The sequence below is a fragment of the Varanus komodoensis genome, unplaced genomic scaffold, assembly GCF_004798865.1.
Source record: "Varanus komodoensis strain SLA01 unplaced genomic scaffold, ASM479886v1 scaffold2, whole genome shotgun sequence".
Classification (NCBI taxonomy): domain Eukaryota; kingdom Metazoa; phylum Chordata; class Lepidosauria; order Squamata; family Varanidae; genus Varanus; species Varanus komodoensis.
The window spans coordinates 8,802,366-8,827,170 of record NW_025335568.1 but is presented as its reverse complement, the minus strand read 5'-3'; the positions used below and the strand labels follow the sequence as shown (position 1 = coordinate 8,827,170).

At 46.1% G+C, this 24,805-nt stretch overlaps 1 protein-coding gene across 3 annotated transcripts in view; it reads left to right on the top strand.

Moving 5' to 3' along the window:
• The window catches only part of CCNI (cyclin I), a 51,862-nt gene that overhangs the window by 4,749 nt on the left and 22,308 nt on the right, over positions 1-24,805 (top strand). The window contains exons 1-2 of one of the 3 annotated variants that reach the window (XM_044429465.1): positions 10,950-11,089; positions 19,758-19,914. The exons of 1 other annotated variant lie outside the window; for it this stretch is intronic. In XM_044429465.1, the coding sequence (XP_044285400.1) occupies positions 19,801-19,914 (114 nt within the window). In that variant the 5' untranslated portion in view covers positions 10,950-11,089; positions 19,758-19,800. Of the gene's footprint in view, positions 1-10,949; positions 11,090-19,757; positions 19,915-24,805 lie in introns of those variants that run through there. One more of the 3 variants, XM_044429464.1, reaches the window with a different exon arrangement.

The window sequence follows — 24,805 nt, the reverse complement described above, 5'->3', positions numbered from 1 at the left end:
CATTTTTTATTACTATTTGACAGTTGCATGAGTTGTCTCGTCACTTATTTCCTTCCAATAGCTCAGTATAGTATGAAATGGAGAATGTGGGTCATGTTCAAGTTTATGCTTAGTACGCTCACTCAGTTAAAAACACCTCAAACCCTGGGTAAATCCTGCTCACAAGCCGAAATAAATTTCTTATACATCTCTAAATACAAGCCCCATCTGGGCAGCAGACTGGGGAGGACTGTCTGCATGCTTGCATTTTTCTTTTAGCAAATACCTTACTTGGAGTAAACCTAATCATGCCATTGTTATGTCTTGATCTTTCATTCCATTGTAAGAACTTCCAGGACCAGAGGTTGCAAAGGTTGTCCCTTTCACCAGGAATGATGGGAACAGCCCCAGGGACTGTGGGCATGCCCACCATATCCTCTTGCAGCTCACAGTGTGAGCTTACCTAGTTTCTGCTTGCGCAGGTTGCTGGGACTAACAGCGTGAATTAGACCAAAGTTCTGTGGACCTTCTGTCTCCAATTCAGATGCACCTGGGAAACTCACAAGTGGCACATAATGGATGTGCCATCCCCTCTTCTTTGTCCCCAACCAGTTTTATTTGCAGCTATACTACCTTGGAGTAAGGAGGTTCACTTTCTATCTCTGATGGCTGCTGGCTGTTTACTCTGCCCAGGATTATCTATTCTGACTGGCAGTTGTCCTTCAGGGGTGCAGAACCTCAGCCAGGGGCCAAATCTGGACTTCCCCCAGGGCTCTTGAGAAGGAAACACCTGCTCCTTCTGGCCCTACCTCCTTTCTGCCCGCCCCCAGCAGTTTGGACATCTCCTGACTTTCTTCCACTTTTCCCCCTATTCCAACAGGTTAGAAAATGTGAAATTCCAGGAGCTAAAGTTTTAAGATGAATTTGGCCCAGCCCTTCTTGCAGCAGAATATTTCAATATTTCTGAGAGCATCTCAGAATTATTTGCCTTCCAATTAAAAAAGGTTCTTTTCCCCCACCTGTAGAATCACAGGCGATTTCCTATCACCTTCTACCTGCTCCTTTTTTAAATCCGGAAGTGCTGGCACTTAAACTTAGAACCTTTTCCTTGTGAAGTCTTGCTCTAGTCATTGAGTTATAGTCCCTCATCATTTATTTATATATCGCATGTATTTCTTGCCTTTTTTCCTTTCAAGGAACATAATTCTCCTCTCAGTCCTATCCTCACAACAACAACCCTGTGAGGTAGGATAGACTGAGTGCCCAAAGTCATCCAGTGAACTTCTGAGCAGGGCTGTCAAGTTGGAGTCATGGAGTCATAGTCAGAAGCAATTCTCGGGCTACTGGAGTTGCTGTTGGTAAAAATGTGCCTATTCCAACTGCTAATAAATTAAAATTGTAACATAAATAATATTTTAAAATTTCCTATTTCGCAGACAATAATTCGATTAACCTATTTTGATGATTCATGTCGGTGGTGATGAAATGCCTTGTAGACTGAGTGCTTTCAATCAATATAGGAAATAAATAATTAGTGTATCTATTTCCTATATTGATAAATAAAGAAGTTGGAGCAGGAGGTACCATAAATTGAGGCACCGGAGTTGAAGGTTTTATGAACCAACTCCACAGCCCTGCTTCCGAGTAGGTAATCCAGCCTGGATTTCCCTCCCGAGCGCAGCAGCAAAGCTGCACATCACAGCAGCCTCTCCCTTCATTGCTTTGCCTCTCTGTCCCTCTGTCCAGCCTCTAATCTCATGGTTTCCCCCCTTCCCCGTTTAACTCACATTTGAATGGCCCGCATCAACCATTCCAGGACGAGCTGCATCCTCCCACAAGGCCTTTTTCTGATGGTGCCCCCAGTGTTTCCACCACTTCCCAAGTGCGCCCAGGGGTCTGAAATGCCAGGAGATCCCTGCCCCAGTGGACCTAGAAATAGAAGCAAAGACGGGGTGATGCAGCTGGGAGCAGCTTCGATTTGCAGCCGCTGGAGCCACCACTAGGGACAATACCTGTTCTTGGCCTCTTGGGGATTGGCTGCCCCCCTCCCAGAGTGTCAGGGACCACACTGAGGGTGCAGTGCGTGTGTCTAGAGCAGACCTGGGCATCGTACGGCCCACGGGCCACATCCGGCCCGCTGGCTGACCCTGACTGGCCCGCATGAGGCCACTGGCAAATTAAAAGTCAATGCAAATATATATCGTCGTAATAGAGATGCAAGCAATACAACTGCAATGCTTTTATTTTGAAGGGTCTGCTAAATTGAATTGAATCTATTGCTTTTCGTGTAATGTTAATGTTTTTGTGAATATTCATTAAATAGTGTTGTTCTGTGCTCCACATTTTCACTGTATCATTGTAATGTTTCATTTATTGTTTTTATAGAGATCTATATTGAGCAGAGCTGTAAGTGTATTGGTCCGGCCCTTAACAACTGTCAAAGTTTCTCATGTGGCCCCATAGGAAAATTAATTGCCCACCCCGGCCTAGAGGATAAGAAGTGGATGGGCATAAGAAGTCACCCAACAATCCGGGTCATATGCATGCTTTCTTAACATGCACTCCTTACCTCTCTTAATGATGGGCATTAATTACCCTAATTATCCATATAAATAAGATGCAATCTGTAAGAAGGCTGGATTTACATGTCTGGAAAAAAGGCGTGTCTATTAAACCCACAAGAGCAAAGTATTTTAATATTTCAACTCATGCTTGATTGGGGTGTTTAACCAGTTCAGCCTTGCAGCCTACCGAGATACCGTGCGCAACCTGCAAGGAGTTCCTCGGAGTGCCGTTTCCGAGGGAGCCCTGCAGAGCAGCATCAAGGGAAAGTGGTTTCTGAGTGCTAGCGCCCCAACTGATCTCACTACTAAGGCCTGCCTGCACCAACTTTGTCACCCTTGTGGTACCAAGTCACACTGGTCCTTTTTGCCACGGCATTTAAAGACATTAACTGATTGATCCTGTAAGGAAACCCAAAGTATGTTTAGTGGCTTGAGGGAGGTATCCACGTCAGGCGTTTGAATAAATCTGCTTTCTATTATATTTCCTTTTACCTGTTCCATTGTTTGGTAACAGCTTGGCAATTTGAAACAGGTGTATTTTATTGCATTGTCTTGGTTTATGAAATCTCGTACATCCCCCTAAGAGTGTTGGTTGTTGGGTGGTTTAAAAATGAAATCATTAGTATCTTGACTGAGAATGATGGGAATTGTACTCCCACTGTATTTGGAGGGCACCATGTTGCAGAAGTCTGAACTGGGGTCTTTGCTTGCATGGCCAACTGCTCCAGGAATACAGTTTTGTTGCCTGGGGTCACATTGAACGGAGTCAGTGCTCACAGCCATCCAAAAATCCTACAAACTATCTGTAGTGTTTATTTTAAAAGTGTAGAGCTTTTTCTTGGCACAGGTCTACTTTCTTTGGGGGCACTCAAGGCAGGGAAAAGAGCAGCCAGAGGGATCAGATGAATGCTGGTGTTTTTGGAAAGCAGCAGTGAAACCTTGCTTGCTTGTCGAGGGAAAGGGCATCTGTAAGTGGAGAAAGCGGCCATCTGTGGTTTCCCCTGAATCTTGCCCGCCCCCCTTCTGCTCTATTCAGCATCAATTTCACAGTGACTGCGGCGTTCGTGGCCAAAGTATCTTTGGCCCATTTAAAAGCCAGAAGGATGTGAAAGAGAGGGTGCCTGGGAAACTTGCATTAGCTCCTGCATTCCCCTTGCTGGAGAAAACTTTAATACTTCTGCTGGCCTCTACTTACACTTCTCAATCTGCTTCTCCCCTGTTCATACCAACTCCTGCAAATCCTCCCTATTTCAGCTGATGCATCATCTCCTGTGACGCTTTACCATGCCTCCTAGCACCCAAATCATTCTGTGTTGCTCACCCCAGATGCATGGGAGCAGGCCGTGCATGGCCGAAAGGGAGGAAATGCATCTCATTTACAGTAATGCCTACAGATGCCAGTTTAGAAATAATTACTATACATTACATTGAAATGCAGTACATTCACCATGGGGTAGAAAACTGAGCAGCTGACTCATACAGAATGCTGTCCTGTCCAGGTTCTAACAGATGATGGGGCACAGTTCTTCCTCTGTAGAGGAGGGTTCCCTGTAAAAGAGAATGCAGGGCCACCCGACATCCTGCAGGTTCAATTTTTCTGTGATGATTTCTCTTGTCTGTAACCCCTTCCTCCTTACAATGATTGATGTCAGCTTGGTGGCCGCCTTTTGGGAAATCCCAGATCTTGGATTGTTTAAAAGTCTCTCGTCAGTGAAGTATCCACATATGGTAGATGTTGTCTAAATGGCAAGAATGAAGTCCTATTATGCTATTTAGGGGAATGGACCAAAGTACCTATTCTTCCTTTTCATTGCAGTCCTTCCTGTAAAGGGCTGCCCACCCCTTTAATGCCACTGCAAGCCACTCACAGCCTGTCAACTTTATAATGCCAGTTCTTGCAGATGTTTTTGCAAATTTGCAATTAAACTGACAGAGCTGCTTTTTCTAAGTAAAAGCTATGGACCATTTAGCTCCATGTTGCCTATGCAGACCGACAGCCATCCTCCAGGACTTTAGGTAAAGCTCTTTGCTAGCCTCATGGCCAGACGGTCTTTCAGCTGGAGGCCGAGTTTGGCTTCTGAAGCCAAACCACGTGCTGTACCCTGAGTGTTGCTCTAAAGCCAAAAAATCACCTTTTATTTCCTTAATGTCTTCCTCGTACCTTTGTCTTGAACAGCTGGAATTAAAGGGACACAGGATCGGCTCATGCATTAGTGGCTTCTCCATTGTAAGGCTCGGAATGTTACTGCTCATAAAAGTGACCCCGGAAGAGCAGTTAACTTGAGACTTGGTGTCCATTTCTACCTGACAAGGTCTGCTGTTGTGCAGAATTTCAAACCAGTAAGACTAGCACAGGGAAAGGAAATTAAGGAGTAGTGAAAATGGAAACATTTAGCCATTTTTTCTCTGGTTTTCCCCGTGGGAATGATGGGAGTTGGAGTCCAACACATTTGGCAAGAACCAGATTGGGGAAGAACTGGATTAATGGCTGATGTGGTTTTCGAAGAAGGGATTTTAAGAATCACGTTTGCCACACTTAGGTATCTCACGGGCTTATGAGTGTGGGGCTCTGAGCAGTACAAAGTTGGGGTAGGAAAATCTTCCAGTTTCAATTTCGTTCTTATTCTAGTTTTTCCCATGATAACTTTGGAACCTTTCTATATCACGTTGCTTCTTCACATGCAAACACAAAGACCCTGCATGAAAATTTTATGTATTCTCATGTGCATATATTTAAATATACATATATTGTACCCACTTTCTTCATGTTTGCATTTTTTGCAAGCAGTTTGACTCTCATATAATGCCTTGTTCCCCTTATGGACACATTTTGGCACAGTTTTCCTTAACATATGGATGGCGTACGCCTGTCTGAAGCTGTGAATTGCACCACACATGTGGATTTCCGTGCCTAAGTGCATTCTGGTTCACATCCAGGTTTTACAGGTGCAAATGGGTGATCTTTGTCTAAGAATTTGGACTGAACAGATTTCTCATCCAAGCCCAACATGTAGGAATCCTCTTAGCTCTTTACCCTGAATGTTTCCAACAAGAAGAGTTGGCTCACCTTTTAAGCAGGATCTAGATTTTGATCTGGTTCCTCCACCTGGGCATATGATGTGGCACCTGCCAAAGAAGGGAAGCTTCATATATCTGGAAGCCTCCTATTGAATGATCAGCTTTACAGAATTGGAAACTCCTGTTGGAATAGAGAAACTTACCTATTCATCACAAAACATTGCCAGAATATTTTGGAGGTGTTCTTTAGAGCAAGGCCAGCAGATGAGTCATTGCACCAACAATGGCAAGCGCATTTGTTTTCCATGCCAGTCTAAATAATTGCTTCCTACTTCATGAACCTGAAGTTCGTGAAGATACTGGGTGACTTTTCAGCATCTGAATGCTGAAACAACTCTTGTTCTGTTCAAGCTTGTTGCAAAAAAGGGGGAGAGATTAACATGAGATACAAGTGCAGGAGAGAGAAGTAAGAGTGTTCAGATTGTTGATCAGCTAAGAACACGTCTTTCTTTGTCTTCTTTTAGCAATTAATTAATTGCATTTATAGTCTATCTTGTACCTGCAGAAACCCCAAGGCAGCTGAACTGAACGGGCTCTACTGCAAGACATTTGTATAGGACGGGATAAAATGTTCCAGATAAATAAATAAGAATGGGGTGGCTGTTGAGGTTAACAGGTTAAGGTTTCGGGCCCAAACATCAAGACAGATTTTTGGAACCATGCCAAGGCTTTATGGCCTTCAGCTTGTTAGGAAGAGTAGCAGAGATATTTGTCTTGAAGCTGCATTTCCCAAGTTGTATTTTTTAGATAAGAGCTGCTTTTGCTGTGAGAACTGAAACTGTTTACTGAAGCAGTTTCATCTCTCCCGTGTTTCTAAGGAATGGAGGCTAGAGACTGTGTATTGACAGATTCTAAAACAAGAAGAGAAGAACTTTATAAAACCTGTATTGCTTTTAGTTCTCAGCTTGGGGAGAAGAATGGTTGTATTGCTTGCCCAAGCTATGGAGGCCTACAGAACATCCCCTGGCAGTTCAGGTAACCAGTCCACCACAGATAAGGGTGTGTGTGTAAGCTTCTTTTGCTTGCTTATTCTTTGAATCCATATTTCTTCATTGCAGTTAATAAACTGTGTATCATCTTTGTGATTTCATTGCTCCTTAATTATCTTCAACTCTAACGTGGGGTGCTTTGGCTGGACCTTGGGGTTAAAATAGCAGCTTACATTATCTTCCTCCTCTCCATTTTATCTTCACGGCAACCCTGTGAAATAGGTTAGGCTTAGAGTCTATGACTGCTCTCTCCAGTGAGCTTCATAGCTGAGTGGGGCCCTGAACCCAGGTCTTGTGAGTCTCAGTCCAGTGCTCTACCGCTACACCACCTTGCCTATGGCTTTTCCTAGAAATGTAATGGGATGGGGGGAATGCATGTGTTTATAATGAATGGGCCTTTTTACTGCTGCTTAAGGGTGTGATCTTGCGCGTGCTCTCTTAGGAGCAAACTGCATGGCCTTCTTCCCTGGCAGGTATGCCTAGATTGCAGGTTACAACCTGACCCTTTCACTGTTAAGTCTACAGACCCACTTAGGTAATGATTACAGCAGGAAGGGGCAGTATGGGTGCCCTCCAGGCATATTGGACTACAGCTCCCACAAGTGCCAGCCAAGATAGCCAGTGGGCAGGGATTATGGGAGTTGTAGTCCAGGAGGCATCAGGTAGCTTGCTATTGATTTAGAGTGTCAGACTTGGACTGGGGAGGTCTAGGCCAAAATCCCCATTCATTCATGAAGCCTATTGGTTGGCATTGGCACAGGCGCTTTATCAGCTTCGCCTACCTCAGAGGGTTGTTGTGAAGGTACTGTGTCAGGGAGGAAGAACAAAGAATGTTGCCTTGAGTTCCTGAGAACAGCTTTCTCCGAGATGGACTACAGTTCCCATCATCCTCCAGCGAGGTGGTTAGGTGGTGTTGGTAGGAGCTATAATTGGACACACTTAGATGGTGCCACTTGGGAAAGGCAACCTTAGAGGAAAGGTGTGATATAAATGCCCCGTTTTCTCTGTCTTGAATCATTTACCCTTTTTTAAAGGATAAGAAACATATCAAGACATGCGCATGCGCATGCAAGGTTAACTATTCCTATTTCCTTGGCTGCAGCATAACCAAATTGTTTTGGGTGCTTCCTTTTACATCACTGGATCATTGACCTGCATTTCTTTTAGCTCTTCCAGAAAGATTTGCCTTTGTCCTTAGTGAAGGGTAAGCAATCTGGAAGAATGGAAGGGTCCACTTTTTATCTTTCTTTGCATCACTTTCCCAGCAATTTTATACAATTTGATTGGCAGGAACAGTCCTTCTTTATGTATAGTAGTTATGTGTGAAGAAATCAGTGTCCTAGTATGTTTACATGATACAGCTTTTTATTTTTAGATTCTGCTTTTTAATTGAGAAACTGCTTTTGCACATCGTTGTGAAGTGGCATGTCAGTTAATACTAAAAGTAATTTATCAGAGAGGGAAATGAGGATGTATAGCATTGCTCCCCATTTCCTGTGCTGGTTCCCCCCTCCTCTTCTCCTGCCCCTAGCCGGGACGGCCACCCTTTTATCCACATCCAGCTCTCAGCGGCAGACACAGAGTTATGACCACCCAAATGAAGGATTGGGTGAAATTTAAGTTGGCACATTTATGAGCCACTAGAGTGCATTGCTCAAAACTCCCCACACTTCTCATGAAGCAGTGTGAAATAGTTGTCAGATTTTACACTAATGTAAAATATTATGATGCGTCTTCTTCCATGTGTACTTGCCAGGTATATTTTCAAGGCTCTTGTGTTGTTAACTGTTCATAAAGGCATTCATCTGATCTACATGGCTTTCTCTTTGTAGATACTCTGTGCTTATGTGTGTGCACATATGTGTGTTAGTTACGCACACGAAAATTATTTACAGCTGCTTGGCAAAGAGCCAGGATGACTTGGTGCACTTGAGCCTTGGCTTGGCTTTGCTTTGAATGTGCCCCATTTAAGTATTTGCATATTCACGGGCTGCTTTCTCCCCTCCTTTCTGTCTTATTTTCATACTGCAAAGACAGATCCATCTCTGTGTCTCACATTTGGCAGATGTCCCATGGAAAAAAGTGGCGGTGGGCCCTCAATTAACATGGCTGGATTAAAAGGGGGCGAGATAATGTTTTGGTCTCTGTCGCTTGGCAAAAGTGCCCCTTGGCTGTCTGCTGTGACTGTTATGGCCGAGACCCATCTGCTGCCCCCCAAACCCTCGGGTGGGGGGGTGTGAATGCACCCAGCAGCTTGGCCCTGAATCTCTCCTTTAATCCCTCTGTCCCATGAAGTCCCATGCAAGCAGTTGCAGAGACAAAGAGCAGGGAGTTTCTGAAACGGCACCATCCACATGGAGGAGTGACGGTCTCAGCTGGAAGTGGGGCGCAGTTTGCAGAAGTGCAGAACATTTGGCGGGGGGACCCAGAGGAAGGAGCTGCCCTCCCACGCCCAAAGAACCCAGTGCTGAGTGTTCAGACGGGCAACGGAGTGGGAGGAAGTGGGGAAATGAGGGGGAAGGGGAACAAAACGGAGAAGTGACCAAGCGCTCCGTTCTAGAGACAACGTCTGACATTTGGGATTTTCCGTGTTGGCATGTCGAAGATTTTTTCATTCATCGCACGGTCAGAGCGTTCCTGTACCCACATGCCCATGCGCTGTGCTCGTCTGTGCATTGTTCCAGATGGTGAAAGGCATATGCGCCATCATCCTGTTACCCTCCTGCAACGTCGTTCTTGGAAAGAGTGATGTCCTGGATGGGTCAGGCCTCTTCCCTGAATTCTCGTTTTAGAATGCGCTTTATTTATTCACGGGAATTGGTTTCCCAACAGCAGTGCTGCACCGCTAATCAGGATTGGGGTAAGGCGGTAGTTGAACTAGGGCGATATTTACCCAAGCAGGGGCTCTCCGGTCCCTGCCTCTGCTTTTGCACCCACCGGCCTCTGTTCTGTTGGGGAAACTCACGGTTCTAGCAAAAACAAAGCGGATTCCACAAACCTGAATCTGCCCTGGGTGTGTGTGTGTGTTTAAATAGTAGAGTAGTTATTTCGCATGCCGAATGCCTCATGCTGGGTCCAGGCAGGGCTGAAAAAACTCTGGCCTGAAACACTGGTGAGTCACTTGCAGTCGGATGGACCAGTGGGCTGACTCATAATATGATAGCTTCTGAAATTCCTCTGTTCCCAGGGAAGAACAACTGGATCCTACTTTTAACTTGGTTCTCCAAACTATGGATTTCATTTGCAATGGAAAGCCTCCATTGCAAATGGAAAATTAAACATCACAATAAGCCAAGATTCTCCAGCTTGTTGTTGTTATAAGCCATGGGTCCTCAAACTAGGGCCCGCAGGATGGATCTGGCCTGCCGTGCCCATTTATCTGGCCCGCGCTGCTGCCCGCCGCCCCTGTGCGTGCACGCCGCTGCCTCGCCGCGTGGGCGGGAGGTGGTGGCTTGCTCACTTGAAGATGGTTTTGGACTTGTTTTGAGATCTCCGAGCGAGCGAGCGAGCCGCTTCCGCGGCACACTCACGCTCCACTGCCTCGCAGCGTGGGTGGAGAGGCGATGGCTCGCTCGCTCAGAGATCTCTGAGCAAGCGAGTCGCCGTGGCGTGCGCCCAACACCGCCTCTTGCGCTCTCGATGATGCCTCACCAGCCTGTGCGCCCAGGCCCCCCCCCACTGGCCCATCGCAGGTCGCTGCTGCCTTTCAACTGGCCCCCTATTGAAAAAGTTTGAGGTCCCTTGTTATAAGCCATCATTTGGTCTGGGTCTAAGACTGTGACTTGCTTGGGGAAAGATAAGCCGCAGTTCAGACATCACATTCAGCGTTAAGTGGACTGGACAATCCATACTTTGTTTAACCAATTTCTTTTGCAGGAGAAGCCAAGTTGGAGCACAACAACAGGAGCAATTACTTTGCTAGGATTCTCTAGAATCTTGGCTTATTGTTGCCTTTCTGAACTGCCACAGGGTTTCTTCTGTCTAATTCAGAATACTGGCTGCCCCAGTCTTTACTGGCTGCCCCAGTCTTGTTGTTAAATCCCTTGGACATCCGGGTACATACTTGGCCAATTCTTTCTCGGTAATGGGTTTGCCAGGAGTGATGCATGTGTCTACCCTGAAAGAAACACACCAGAAGCAGTCCTGATTAGCCAAGCCCCTGCTTCCTTCTCACTGGTGCAAGAGCCAAACCTCTTTGCATCATGTGAATAGCTGACAGAAGGTGGAGGATGGCGATAGGCATTTTTCCCCCTGTGAGTCACCTTATCTGTTGCTTTCGCTTGCATCACCAAAAGCAACTTCCTTTTTACTCATATGTAAAAGCAACTTTAACACACCACTTCAGACTTGAAAAATGGCAAGCGCACGCCCGGCAGGGCAGGGCAGGCAGTGCTGAGAACATGGTGGCCCGTGGAACTCCACGCATAGCAGCTTCTTAGGAAGGGAGGCATGGCCCACAGAAGCTTCAAGGAAGCAAAGGTGAGTGGCCAACCCTTTCCCAAGAGAAGAGGTTGCCTGCGGCCAAGTCTAAGCATTGGTCCAACCGATCCAGTACTGTTTACGTTTACTGGTAGCAGTTTTCTAGGGTGTTGGGAAGGAGTCTTTCCGGGCCATGTTGTCCAAGATGCTTTTAACTAGAGTTTAGATCAGGGTACTCAACCTGGGGCCCTCCATGGCCTTTACTGTGGCTCCCTGGGGGTGTCCTGTTGTCCGTCATCTCCACTCCTTCCCCCGGAAATCCTCATGCAGATCTCTTTGGAGAGAGCCAGTGTGGCGTGGTGGCTGCCATGTTGGACTGGGGACCTGGCAGAGCCGGGTTCTAGCCGCAACTCAGCCACGCAGCTCACTGTGGGACTTTGGAGCAGTCATTCCCTCTCATCCCATCCTACCTCACAGGATTGTTGTGAGGGAAAATTGGAGCTCTCAATTGTCTTGGGTTCCTTGCAAGAGGAAAAAAAGGCAGGCTAGAAATGCAAAATAATAGCATTCATGAAGACTTTTCCCTACTGCTTCCTGCAGTGAGGAAGTAATGAAGGTTCAAGCCTTTAGAGATGAGCTTCAGCTCCCAAACTCAGAGGCTCATGCTCATCCAGTGAGGAGTGGGAGGGCCCATGGAGGGGTTCCTCTTCCCCATTCTTCCTGTTCTGCACTGTTTTTAGGCAGTGTTTCAGAATGGGAGGGGAGGATCCTGATCTCAGAGAGACTTCAGGGTACCTCATCTGCTGGCCACACCAGCTTTCTCCTTCTCCTCCTCCCTATAACATCCCCATTAATTCCTCCCGGAATTCTTCCAGACAGCTTCTAGCAGCCATAAAACTGTTCCCTGATGGCCCAGTCCTTCGCAGCCTCCGTGAAGTGTAGTCTCAAATAAGTGCCTGGAAGGTTTTTTCCAGACTAATCATTCTGGCCAAACTAGGCCAGCTTCTTTATGCGTGAGACACCTTGGGTCAAGCCCCATCCCCTTCTTGTGTTAAGTGAACAATGGATCCTTTGGATTTTAAATTTAGCGTTTACTTTATGTGGCTTTCACTTGATTAAGAAAGGCTCAGTTGATTAATCATAGGAGTTTAGTTTAAACTAATTAATTAGTTTAATTAATTTCTAATTACATTATAAGTTAATCTTCCTGTATTTGTATATGAGAAATACCTTGCATCAGCTGGGAGGGAAACTGGCCGCCCTGCGTTAACAAAATTTGAGGGATGCATTCCAAACTATGCTCTGTCTGTCATGTATTTGTTCAGGGCAGTGGGACTTTTGACTTCATTCTGTTCTCATTTCATTGGGGTTTTACAGCCCTGTAGTTCTGTCAATTTCCAGTAGAATCTGTTTGGATAGCTCTGGTGTGAGCAAGTACGAAACCAGAACCGGTTCTTTTTATGCCTCTTAAACAAACAATCTGTGGGCAGAAATTTCCATTCATTTTTGACTGAATCATGGTGACATAGGGGCCCGATGGTTCCCTCTTCCTCTTCCGTCAAATAGGGAACTCTCGAGTGCCCTGAAGGGACGTACCTTGGGCAGCTGCTTGGAAAAGTAGGATTCATTCAGAAAGGGCTGAAAAACCAATAAACTCTCAGGAGCACCTTGTCATAAGTCTGAAGACACGAGTTACTCAGCTGAACTGAGGCCCAGATCAGCAATGCAGCAACAGGCCACACACCTGAGGTCCAGGTGTTCAAAGTCCTGTTTGCTAAATTGCCTACACTGTGAGCCATCCCCTGCGAAGAATGGTGGTGGCCAAGCTCATTTTATTTATTTATTTATTTATTAAAACATTTCTATGCTGCCCCATTCGCTGAAGCCTCAGGGCGGCTCACAACATAAAATAAAATACAAAAATAACAATATAAAAATAACAATATAAAATAAATAACAATATAAAAGAAGTCGCCCTGGCAGATAAATAAGCAGATACTGTTAACAATATGCCGCTTAAATAAAAAGGTCTTCGCCTGGCGCTGAAAAACAAATAACGACGGCGCCAGGCGGACCTCTCTGGGGAGCGCATTCCATAGATTGGGCGCCACCGCAGAGAATGCCCTCCTCCGGGTACCTACCCTCCTAATTTCTTTCACGGAGCGTTCCCGGAGAAGGGCCTCTCCCGCAGATCTCAAGGGGCGGCCGGGCATATATGGATGTAAGAGCTGTAGGGACCCTGCTGAGTGCACAGGTATATGCAGGAAAGCTTGGGTGCAAATGGTCCCATAAGATCTTAGGCTTATAGATTAGCTTGTCCCTGAAAATCAGTTGAGGTTCTTAGGGTTGACTAAGGACAGAGAACAGTCTTCTGTTTGAAGAACAGCCAGAAGATTGGGCTCTTTTGGAAGGCATCCTCTGTCCAAAATACTGTCTGGTATTATTCCAGTTTAAAGATAAAACAACAACAAAAGAATCATTGCCCACCCACCAGTAGCACCTGGACAGCAACTGGATTGGTGGGCATATAGGTTGCCAGGCCATCTTTTACACTTTAGATGTAGTAAATCTCTGTTTACATTACAGTAGTTACTTGCAAATTTGCCTCTATAGATACGAAGTAGCATATGCACAGTTTTTGCAAATATGTATTCTAGTTTGTCCTCTTTTTGGGCAATGCATTTCCTTTCTTTGGGTTATTCAGGTGCTCACCAATCTAAATTGCCAAAGGACGTTTTATAAATTTCTGTCCCTGAAAGGTTATTTTTAGTTTGGTCTGTAAAGGTGGAACTGGCTTTCTTGGAGTAAACTTTGTGGAATTGACTTGGTTTAAAAAAATCAAGTTATGGTTGAACAACCTTTGCTTCCATGGTCACCTTTCGTGGTACATTTGCCTGGAAACAAGCAGTAAAAAGGCTGCTTTGCTTTTACTTTAAATCCTGTAGATTCACACAGCCTACTCTTAAATCTCACAATCGCAGACTTTGCCAACAGCTTGAGGAAGAAACTGGTCAATGTCCAGAGTCACGTTTCAGATTTCACAATCAGGCAGAATTATTTCCAAGCTGAAATGCTGTTCACGTGGACTTGGGTCTACAGGGAAATAGATTTTCACTGAAGTGTGGGTCAGTCAGGCTGGCTGGCTGGCTGGCTGGCTGTGTGTCTAGTAAAGAACAGGGAGACAAATTGGAGACAAAAGTGGATAACCTTAAGATGGCTTGCCAGTGAGCCTTAGGCACAATCCTATGCCAGTCAAGACAGAAAAAATGTTCTAGGACTTTCAGCATTCTTCATCCTGCTGGGAATTGTAGGCATTTTTCTCTGCCTAAACATGCATAAGATTGACCCTGTAGTGTATTTTCCTGTACTTTGCTTTTATAAAGGTCTAAACTGACAGCACAAAGGTCTAAAATGGCGGCCCAAATTTTAAAACATTTTGCTATAATGATCCTCATTCCCAGGCAGACTTTTTATTTATTTTTTAAAGCCTTTCTAGACAATTTGATTAGCATAATACTCTCAAAATGGTTTACAAAATGTAATTAAAAGATACAAAATAGGACAATTTAAACAATTTAAAACAGACTTGTCTGCCATAAAACATCTCTGAACAATAACATTTAGCAGGCATATGCAACAATAATAAACAATAAATAACAAATTTATTTATTATATTGAATCGGTTAGATGTATTTAGATTTAATGAGTTTAAATTTAGTTAGATTACATAACATTAGATTTTTAAATGTATTATGTTAAAGAAATTGTTTTACTAGACTAAAACGAAGAAAACTTGGCTTTGGGCATGACTGAGATAGGTGGGAGAACGGAGAGCAAGGCCTGTGGAGCATCCTATCTTTATTCTGGGCGGCCCAAGTGAAATTTCCATGTCTCTCCCTGGAAGGACTGTGTGAAGCCCTCAGGCAAGAGAATCAAAAATTCTTTCAGACAGAAGATGCATGAAATTAAGAAGCAAGAAACACCCTTTTCTGGTTTCTTCTTGATGCCTTATTCAACAGGAGCTCTTAAATTGCATTCCGGAGTTATTTAGGCTCCAGGTTTGGCTGTTGTCAAGAAACAGAGTGTTCCAGGGCTGGAGAGCGATACCTTGGAACACCTTTCGAAGAGTGTCTGTTTGTACATTGTAGAGCTGGAGTCCTTCCGAGTGAGTGTGCTCTTTGTGCATTCTGGAGATTGCAACAAGACAGGGCCTTGCAGAAATATTCATTTGACTTCTCCACACTCTGTTATGTTAAAACCTTGAGTGGAAATGGATTGCATTGGTATTGTTACCACTTGATGTACACAAAGTGCTTAACACTGCAAAGGTGCAGAATCTCTTTATTGCAGTGCAATGAAACTGCCCAGTGGTAAAAATGCTAATTGTATCCATTTCAGTCCCAGGTTGTAAAACAGCAAAATGTGGAAAAGTCGAAGGAAGGGACTACTGCTTGTGATGGAGGTCAACTGTAAGACGCTGATCAGAAGATGGATGTAATAAGCCTGCTCCCCATCCTTGCCGAAACCGTAGCAATTTTGCCAGGTGTGTGGGACATGCATTCTTTGCTTCCCAGCAAAACTGGCTTAGAAACAGGTGTGTGATTTTCATTGGAAAGAGGACATGCACTTACTGTCTTTCTTGTTTTCCAGCACAATAGCTAAGGAAACAGGTCACACTGGCATGTCTCCATTCTGTTTCTGTGACAGCCTACAGGCACCTGTTAGAAGCCGAATTCACCTTTTTTTATGAGGCCTTACCCACTGAAGGCTGGGGCATTTCCCCCCGACTTCCAGCAATTGCCCACTGCTAGTACAGTTGGTAATATTCTTTCATAAAGGTTTCTTGCGGAGAGGTTGGCTCATTTCAGGCGTCACACTATTCTTCTGTTAAAGAGGCATGACTTTAGTGTGATATCCGAATTGACACACCTGACCAGTCAGTAAAGACTTAGAAACTATGGCTAGAAGTGGCTTAGGCAACCATGGTTTGTGGTAACCATACTTTGGTGCAAAGTTTGGCTTGACAAGCCATGGTTATGGTGGTTATTGTTGGTTATGCATCCAAAGATGGTTGTATGGTGGAAACAGGAACGAATTTACAAGGTGGACCATTGTGAGTACTGATGATGAAGACATACAAGCTTCTCTGAAAATTGTTATGACTGTTGTGAGTTTGGAACTTAAAGCCATCGTTTCTCACGAGGATTAAATTGCACCTCTGAACAAGTAAAGGAGAAAACCACGTCTCTTCAAAGCATAGTGTGGATTGAAGAGCAGAGAGTGAGAAAGGGAACGCTGGTCCTGAAATACTGGGAAGGTAGCTTCCTTATCTGTACAGTTTTCTTCCTTTGCCCCTTTTGAATTCTGCTTTTTCTAAGACATAAAGCTCCATTTGTTCGGCCTGCAACTCCAGAAATGTGTGTCCCACAGAGCGTTCTGCCTGCTGTTATTGAGCATCAAATTAAAAAAGAGAGTTTCAGCAATGATTTTGGAGAGGTGCGTCTGGACTTCTTAATGAGCTCACAAAGGCATCAGTCAGTGGCAAATTTGCTGTGATCACACACCTTGCCTGATCCGCAGCCACAAGGCATAATCTAGAGGAAATTAAGTATGGCAAACTGTGTGTGTGTCATAATTTATTATTTATTATAGTTTATTTTATTTTGTTGTTTCTGTCATGTGCTCCCACTTGCAAATCCAGAAAAAGCAGTTTCAGAACTGAGGCTGAACAGGTCCTGGCTTTAAGTAAACAGAAAAAGGCTGGATTGGCTTGTGTAGAGCAATCCAAAGCTCTTGGCACGCAGTGCTTGGTTCCCCCATTCATTTCGGTAGAGGGTGCAGTACCTACGAGTATCATGTACCCTTTTGCGGCTCACAGAACCTGAGATCCACCAGTTAGGCCCAGGTGGAAGGTTGCAAAATAGGTATCCCCATCTGTCTGCTGTACCAGTTAATTCCATTAAACCTGATGTCTTTTCTTGATGACCAGAGATTCAAAGATTGCTTCCTATGTCTAATTCTTTACGGTCATCTTAGTCCCCCTTGGAGTAGGCCAACTGAAATGAATGGAACACCTTTGATTGGGATTGGATGCAGCTCAGGCATCACTGAAATGAATGGGGCAGACTTTGCTCTCAGCACAGGAGCTCTTGACCTTCATTATTTATATTTTAGATTTATATCCCACCTTAAAAAAAAACCAAACACCTCAGCAGCTTACATCATTCTGCTGTTGCTCTCAGTTTTGTCCCCACAGCAACAAGCATGTGGGGTAAATTGGACCGAGAGTCTGTGACTAGCCCAGAGTCACCCAGTTGACTCCTTGCCTGAATGCCAGATTGCTTGAGTCTCAGTTCCGCATTCTTAGAACTTGGCACCTGCTAAACTTTATTGGATTATGGCCATCAATCTTAGCCCATTCGATTTGCTCAGCAAGGCCTTTGGAAAAGTTCCCAATGGGAAGTCAAACACTTGTGAAGTCATTTATCTATAACAACACTTCTTAGAAACCAGTTTGAATTTTAGCAACCAAAATCTTTCACTACAACTACCATCTAAATTAATTTTAGATCTAGGAACAATTTCAAATGGGGAGAAATTGCCGTGGGAGGCATTTTGTGCGTTTCTCTAAGTGCGTACATGCAGTTAATGCTCAGCTCGCCTGTGCCAGCCTGTTTTCCTAGCAGGATTTGCTAGACTGCAGCTCCAACAGGCAGTTCCGTGTTTGCTGTCTTTATCATACCTGGAGAACCTGTGTAGTGGTTGTAGAAGGAATCCCCAACACAGTGCCCATGGGGACCTCCAGCAACTCCTACAAAACTCTCCTGTCCCTTTCTTCTTCAAAAAATATTTTAAGAAAAAAAAACCTGGAATGCTAGTTTCTTTTGCAGTTGTTCTTGTCCTTTCTAGCCTCCAGCTTTGCTCTTTTCTCCCATCTGCCTCTTTGCCTTGATAATCTCAACTCCTCTCCATCCTGCGAGTTCCTCATTTCTTGAACACGCTGTTTCTCCTCTTCTTAGCACGCTGTTTCTCCTCTTCTCTTCCTCTTCTCCCCTTGCTCTTTCTCTACCCTTTGCTTTGCTGCTCCCCCCTTCCACCTAGCCTCTGGCTTTACTATTTGCCTTCCCCATTTCCCTTGCTGTTTCTCCCTGCAGCATCCCTTTGCCTTGCTATTTCCCAGCCCTTCCCAGTCTCTAGCGTTGCCGTTTCTCTCCCCTCTTCCTTACCCTGCTGTTTCTCCCTACTCCTAGCATCACTATTCCTTCCCACACACACCTCCTGTGCTCCTTCTTTCTCTCCCCTCCCAAATCCTAGCCTTACTATTCCTTCCCACCACCTCTTTGGTTCGTTTTGGACTAGCCAGGCCCCTACGATGGCATCAGGTCATTGTTGCCATCATATCTGTTTCATTTTTGTTCCACCCCATAGCCAGAACTCCTTGGGCAGTTTGCAGCAGCGCATGAAAGCAAAACATGTTGGCTCCCCTTGGCCACATCCTGTGCAGGAACCGTTTTGTGGTGGCACCAGCAGCTCCTTCTCAAAGTTGCAGATGCGCTCCCGGATCCAGAGAAGTTGGGGACCCTGGGTTTAGAGGTGCTAGATGGATCCAGATTCACTTGCCCATGAAACATAGTGGAGGACCCTGGACCAGCCTCCTGCCTCTGTTTCAGCTTAAGCTACCTCTCTGGGTTGTTGAGAGGCCTGAAGGGAGGAGCCGGGAAGGCCGACTGGCGAGTACAGCCCGGGAGATGTGCTTTAATTGAGTGAATGCAGCTGGCCAGAAAAACCCTTGTCTGAAGTGACAATGACAGCCATTTAAACCATGAGTTGCACAGCACGGTTCTTCTTTGAGAGGGGTGGGTCACAGAATACAGAGCAAGGGTGTGCAAAGCGTGTCTTTGGGCAACCCTTTCTGCACGGCCTTGTCTGCCCAGGCGATCCTTCCAAGGAACTCCAGGAGTTTGCAGAGGGTTCTTGGGGAAGGCCCTGAGTCCATACTAAGGGCACTGACCAGCCAGGCCTGAAGGACTGGAGAGTTTAACCTGAACCATCTTTTTTCGCCTGGTGTCCTCCAGATGCATTGGATTGCAACTCCCATAATTCTCAACCAGCAAGGCTATAGTGATACCATGGCCATAGCCATGCTGGCTGGGCATTAATGAGAATTGCAGTCCAAAACATCTGGAAAGTACCGGGTATGGAATCCACCCTAGCAAACAGTGATCTTCTCGGGGTGGATCTTGCATTGTGAGGTCAGTAAATCAATCTTCTTCGGACAGTTGTCCTCCATTGTGGACCCTGGTAAGTCATCAAGGAAAAGTAAATCACCAGCAGGAGCAAAGATGACAGTTAGACATGGTGGTAAAACGTGTCATGCTTATCTCTTTCACACCTTGTGTTTTTTCCTCTTGCAAAGAAGCTGAGGCAGTTTACATAGTCTTTGCCCTCTCTGTTAGCTCCTCACAACAGCCTTGTGAGGTAGGTGAGCTTTGAGTCTGAGTGGTGACTACAGCCCAGATCTCCTGAGTGCTGGTCGAACACCTGTAGTCACTAGAAACACAGACACAAGGGGCCTCCCATGCCGTCTAGTTTGATCCCCGGCTCCAGCGGGCTCTGCTTATGCAGTCCCCAGCCACAGCGGCCCTGCTTCAAGTTAAAGGCGGCAGAAGAAGGACCCTTTGAAAGCGGGACAGGATCCTTGACTCTTCTCTCTTCTTCCCTTTTGCAGGTTGCTGTAACCAGTTGGGCGGCAGGCAGACCCAAGGGGTACCATGAAGCTTTCGGGACCCCTGGAGAGCCAGAGGTTGTCTCTCCTCCTGGAGATGGCAATCTCTAGGGAAACTCAGATGTGGAAGGTGCACGTGCCCAAAATTCAGACCAACCAGGTAACGTTTATTCATATGCCCATCAAGGTGATTTGGTTAAGCTTGGGATAGCCACACCCTTCCAGTAGCCTCACCCCTTTCCCTGTAGCCGCAGCCCCTGCCTGACACTGGACTGCAGTTCTGGAGAGCTTCTTGGAAGCACGGTTTGGTCTTTGAACTAAAAGAAATTCGGCACCTGTGGTTTAGGGAGTCTGCAAATGGAAACGGTATTGGTGTTTACCACTCCTGGATGCCTGGGCCCATCCAGCCGGAGGGTCAGGCGAGTCTGTTCGGGAAGGGCTCTGTGTTTTCATACAGCTGGATGAGCAGTGCTTTGTATGGGAAGCATGAGTGCAAAGTCCAAAGGACATACTGTGTGTGCTGGCTGGAGTTGCACAATCAGGAGTCTGCATGGGCAGCTGCTTAGACGGCATCTGCTCCTGTGTTTGCGAGAGGTCGGCAGCTAATGGGCCCCTCTCTGCAGAAGTGCTGTGTGTTCAATCTGTGCACTAGAGTCTGGACACACAGACCTGTAGAAAACACTCCTGTTCACATCCCAGCATAGCAAACAGGAGTGATACAAAAGCAAGGTGTACTGTGCCTCAGTCGTAAGCGACCTTCAGCTCATGTTTCTCTGTTAGCTCCATTCATGTGGCTGCTTGCCCTGATGCAAGTCGCTTGCTCTTCAAAGCACATTCCTGCAGGGCTTCGCCTGCAACAAAATGTTGCAGTTCAGAGTGTTCTGCCCAGCCTTCCCCTCTGTCAGGATATTTCATTCATTCGATCCCTTTTTAGTTCAAGTCCCCCTCCAATCATGATGCAGCATTTCGTGACTGCTCGCGATCTCAGTCCTCATTGGGCCGTTTTGGGTTGTTGCCTTCCATGAAAAGACTAAGGGTTTTCCCCCTAAACTTGATGTACCTTTGCCATGTGCGTGTCTGGTGCTTCTTTGATTAGGTAATCATCTCTACCCAACCCTGAACTTTGGAAATAGAGGAGTGATCCTTAGAGGAACTGTATAAAGAGTTGGGATTCTTGTATTGCAGACTGCACGACGGGGTGGCGGTTAAGATGGGCGCTCATTTTAGACTTCAGGGAATCCATGAGGGACATGGAAGAGGGCGGTGTGGGCATTGTGCCTGGGCTTAGAACTTCATTCAGGTTGGAACTGAGCCACGTGCTTTTTCCATGTTATCTAGAACCCTTATTTTTTCCCCTCAGAATCCAGGCAGGCAGGCAGGCAGGCAGGCTACTCCTTTGCAGCAAAAGTCAGCAGGGAATCTTCTAGGACCTTAAAGACGTTATATGACTTTAATAAATGGCATTATATAATTTTTTAAGTAAATAAATAAAAATAAAATAAAAAGTATAATGTCCTAACTGGAGTTCGCTTCACTTTGAGAGATGTACGACGTGCAGTCCCAAGTTGAAGTTGTTTACATGATGCATACAAGAAGCAGGTGTGCAAGCCGTACATTCCAAGGTAAATACAGACGGCGTCTGGACCTTGCTAGCTGTGCATGGGGTTGGTTTTCCTTTTTCTTTTTCGAAAGTTTGCTCAGGCTGCTGCTGGCCTTTGCCAAGGCACGGAGGAGTCTTGTAGAACTAAAGAGAACACAGGGAAAGCCCTGCAGGATCAGACCCAGACTCAGGGTCCATCTGGTGCAGTGTTCTGTATGCACAGAACTGGCCACCCACCTGCCCACAGGAAATCCACAAACAAGTCAGGAGAAGAACAGGATCTTTCTGCCCAGGTTCCCCTGCAACTGGGCCACAGGTTGCTCTGATGCTGGAGGTGGCATACAGCCAGAAGGACAAGTAGCCATTGATAACCCCCTCCTGCTGCATGGATTCTCCAGTCCCATTTTAAAGTTGTCTAAATGAGTTGCCAGCCTTGCATCTGGTAGTAGCAAATTCCAAAGCTTAACTCTGTGCTATGCAAAGAAGCCCTTCATTCTCGGTCAGCTTCATGGCGTGACCCCTTTGGGCTCTAGTCTGATGACAGAGGAGGGAAATGTCTCCTTGTCCACTTCCTCCAGAGAGCAATTTTGTCCACCTCTGTCCTTTCTCCCCTTGGTGGCCTTTTTTCTACCCTCAACAATCTTGGCTATTGAAAGGGGAACTGCTCCGCCCCATTGATCATTTTAGTTGCCCTTTTGCCACACCTTTCCCAACCCACCAGTATCTTTTTTACTAGCCAAAACTGGCCACAGTGTGGCCGCTTTGTGCTCACTGGACTTCTTTTCTGTGCTGGCCGGGAAGTGAGCTGAGGTGAGATCAAATCTGCGAATTCTCAGGATTGCTGGTGGTTTCTTCTGTTTGCACAAAATTTGCAAAGTGCATCATTCTTTGCTCGAAGTGTTTGTGTAAAACACACAAAGCCTGTCAGTTAAGTGTGTGGAAGCAGAACTCTGCTTGGACTTGCTTCCTGCCAGATGCCCACAAAAACATTCGGGGCAAGGTGGATTTAGGGCAGAGAGAATGCAGACTGGAGTCCAGGGAGGCAATCTGGGGAAGTCTGAGAGATTCCCACCCCCAACTGATAGCTTTGCTTCCTTTCCTTTCCCAGTTGTGCCAGACTGGACTTTGATTTTTCACAGCAGCTGCTTGTGTGAGCCCCGTGGAGCTGTCCACTTCACCCCTATGATCTCTTTCTTGGGCACTCTTGACTAACCCAGAGGCCATCAACATACTCCTGACATTGAGGGCTTTTGTCCCAGTGTCCTCGAGTGCAAAGGTGGTTCTTTGACTCATTTTGCGAGACAGACTCCTTTGTGGCTTCACGCATGCCCAAAGTTGATCAGCTTGGGATTGCATTTGGCTGGATGCCAGGCACAAAACCGTGGGTGTGAATAGCTTGGCGCTCTGTGCAGAAATTGCTGCAGAACCATGGAAACGGTTCTGCCAGCGACTGTCACATCCGTGGGATTCACATAAGAGTTTCTGTAACGTTTCCAAATTGGGGCTGGTTTTGCGCACAGTGTTCCAGTGCGCAGTCATGCCAGTTACTAACATGTGGTGGAGGAATTTGTTTCGGGTGGCTGTGGGGTTTAATCTTGAGGTGGGATCGGTGGTGCCTTTTAACTGGGGTGGCTTCCCTGGTGGAATAAAGGGCTTTTGGTTTGCATGCAACTCTGCCTGGTTCATCCAGAGCTCTGTCGCTTGCCGTCTCATTGCAGTGCTCCAGTAGTCCTTTTGTGCTAGTAAAATGACCTGTAACGGTGTTTTGCAGCAGGGCCAGCTCGCCCCAAAATAGCCCTACATGGTCAGCAGGGACCATGACGGTGGCCCATGCATCACGGGCACTGGGCCATTCAATCTGCACTCACTGCTCTTGGATCCCAGTCACCAGCCAGACCTTGGCTAGCACTTCATCTCAGACCAGTTTTGCCAGAACTGCATCCTCTGTGAAGGGGGAAGGCCCTGCAAGGGCAAAGCAGCAACCAAGACTGGAGCTGCTTTGCCCTGCTGCAGATTTCTTGGTGGGAACAGGCACAGAGCTTGCCAAATCCTTAGCATTCTGTTTGTTCTCACATTTCACATGCCCGGGGGAATTCTCTCCAGGGACTCCTCTCTCCACCTTCATGGGTTTTCAGGAGGAGAATTCCCTTGTTAGAGGCTGGATAGGCCCTGAGCAGTAATCCATCCAGCTGAGACTCCTGCTGCAGAAGCAACTCCTCCAGTCCCTTAGCCACGGTTAAGCAATCTGGGATAGTGTTGATGTTTCCTCCTCAAGTTGCTCTCAGATTTTCCTTTTCATGAGAGCATTAACCATGGCGTAGTGTTAAGTTTGCACCACCACAAAGCACTTGAAGAGCTTTTCCTAGAGACAAAAGTGACCTTCACCCCAGCCCTTCGTCAGACACATCATGTGAAGGGAAACCTCCCTGGAGAAGAAGGTTATGTTGGGGAAAGTCAAAGGCGGAAGAAGAAAAGGAAGACTAAGTGGGAGATGGATTGAACCCATAAAGGAAGCCACAGCCTTGAACTTGGAGAGCTGAGTGGAACTGTCATGGACAGGAAGTTTTGGGGGGCTTTCCTTTGTAGGGCTGGAGATGATGTGACAGCACATGACAGCAACAGCAAGCTGGTCTGCTAAGCTTGCCTCATGTTAACCATGGTTAACACCAGTCCATGGTTGATGTTGGCAAGGGAGGAAGAAATTGGCAAAGGGAGGAGGCAAAGAAAAGAAGCACGGGGCGTCCAGCTCCTGTTGCCTGATTGCTGGGACGTCATGGCAGGCCAGGGTTTTAGGCAGAGAACTTCCTTAATTGCAGGCTTATGAGAGACACAAAGTAATTCGTTTTAGTGCTCATAGGCGCACAGAATATATGGCAAGGGACTCTGGACTTTCCTGTTGACACAAGTAATTTAAGCTCAGCCTTGGGTTTTTTTCCAGTCTTAGCTCAGCCAAATCCCAACTAGGGTGTTAATTAACACAATCTCCGTGGGTAAAGTATTGTGTTAATTAACATCCTGTTTGCACTAGGGGTTTGCATTGCCTTAACGCAGGAGTGGGGAGGCAGTTTTGGCCTTGGAGTCAATTTCAATTTTGGAGAAACTCTCGGGAACCTTCTTCTGGATGATGTCCAAAGAAAAGGGTGTGTAGCAAAATAGCAAAAACAGTGGTATATTTTAGCATGACACCCTTTCAGTAAAGGCATTTCAGTATTTTAGAATTTGGGGAAAAATTGCACAGATGCTAGGAAACTCCCAAATAAGTGTGGGAAGGGGATGTGGCCAGGGGAAGGGGTGTGGCCATCTCACGAACCCCCAAAAAATGACTGGTGCAGCAGGCTTGGCTAGTGAAGCCTGCAAGATAGCTGTGATTTTTAGAATTGTTGCTTGGTGTGTTTGCTTTATTATGGTTCCTTCCTGTTATTTACATGGTGTCAAAGCCACCATGTCCTGC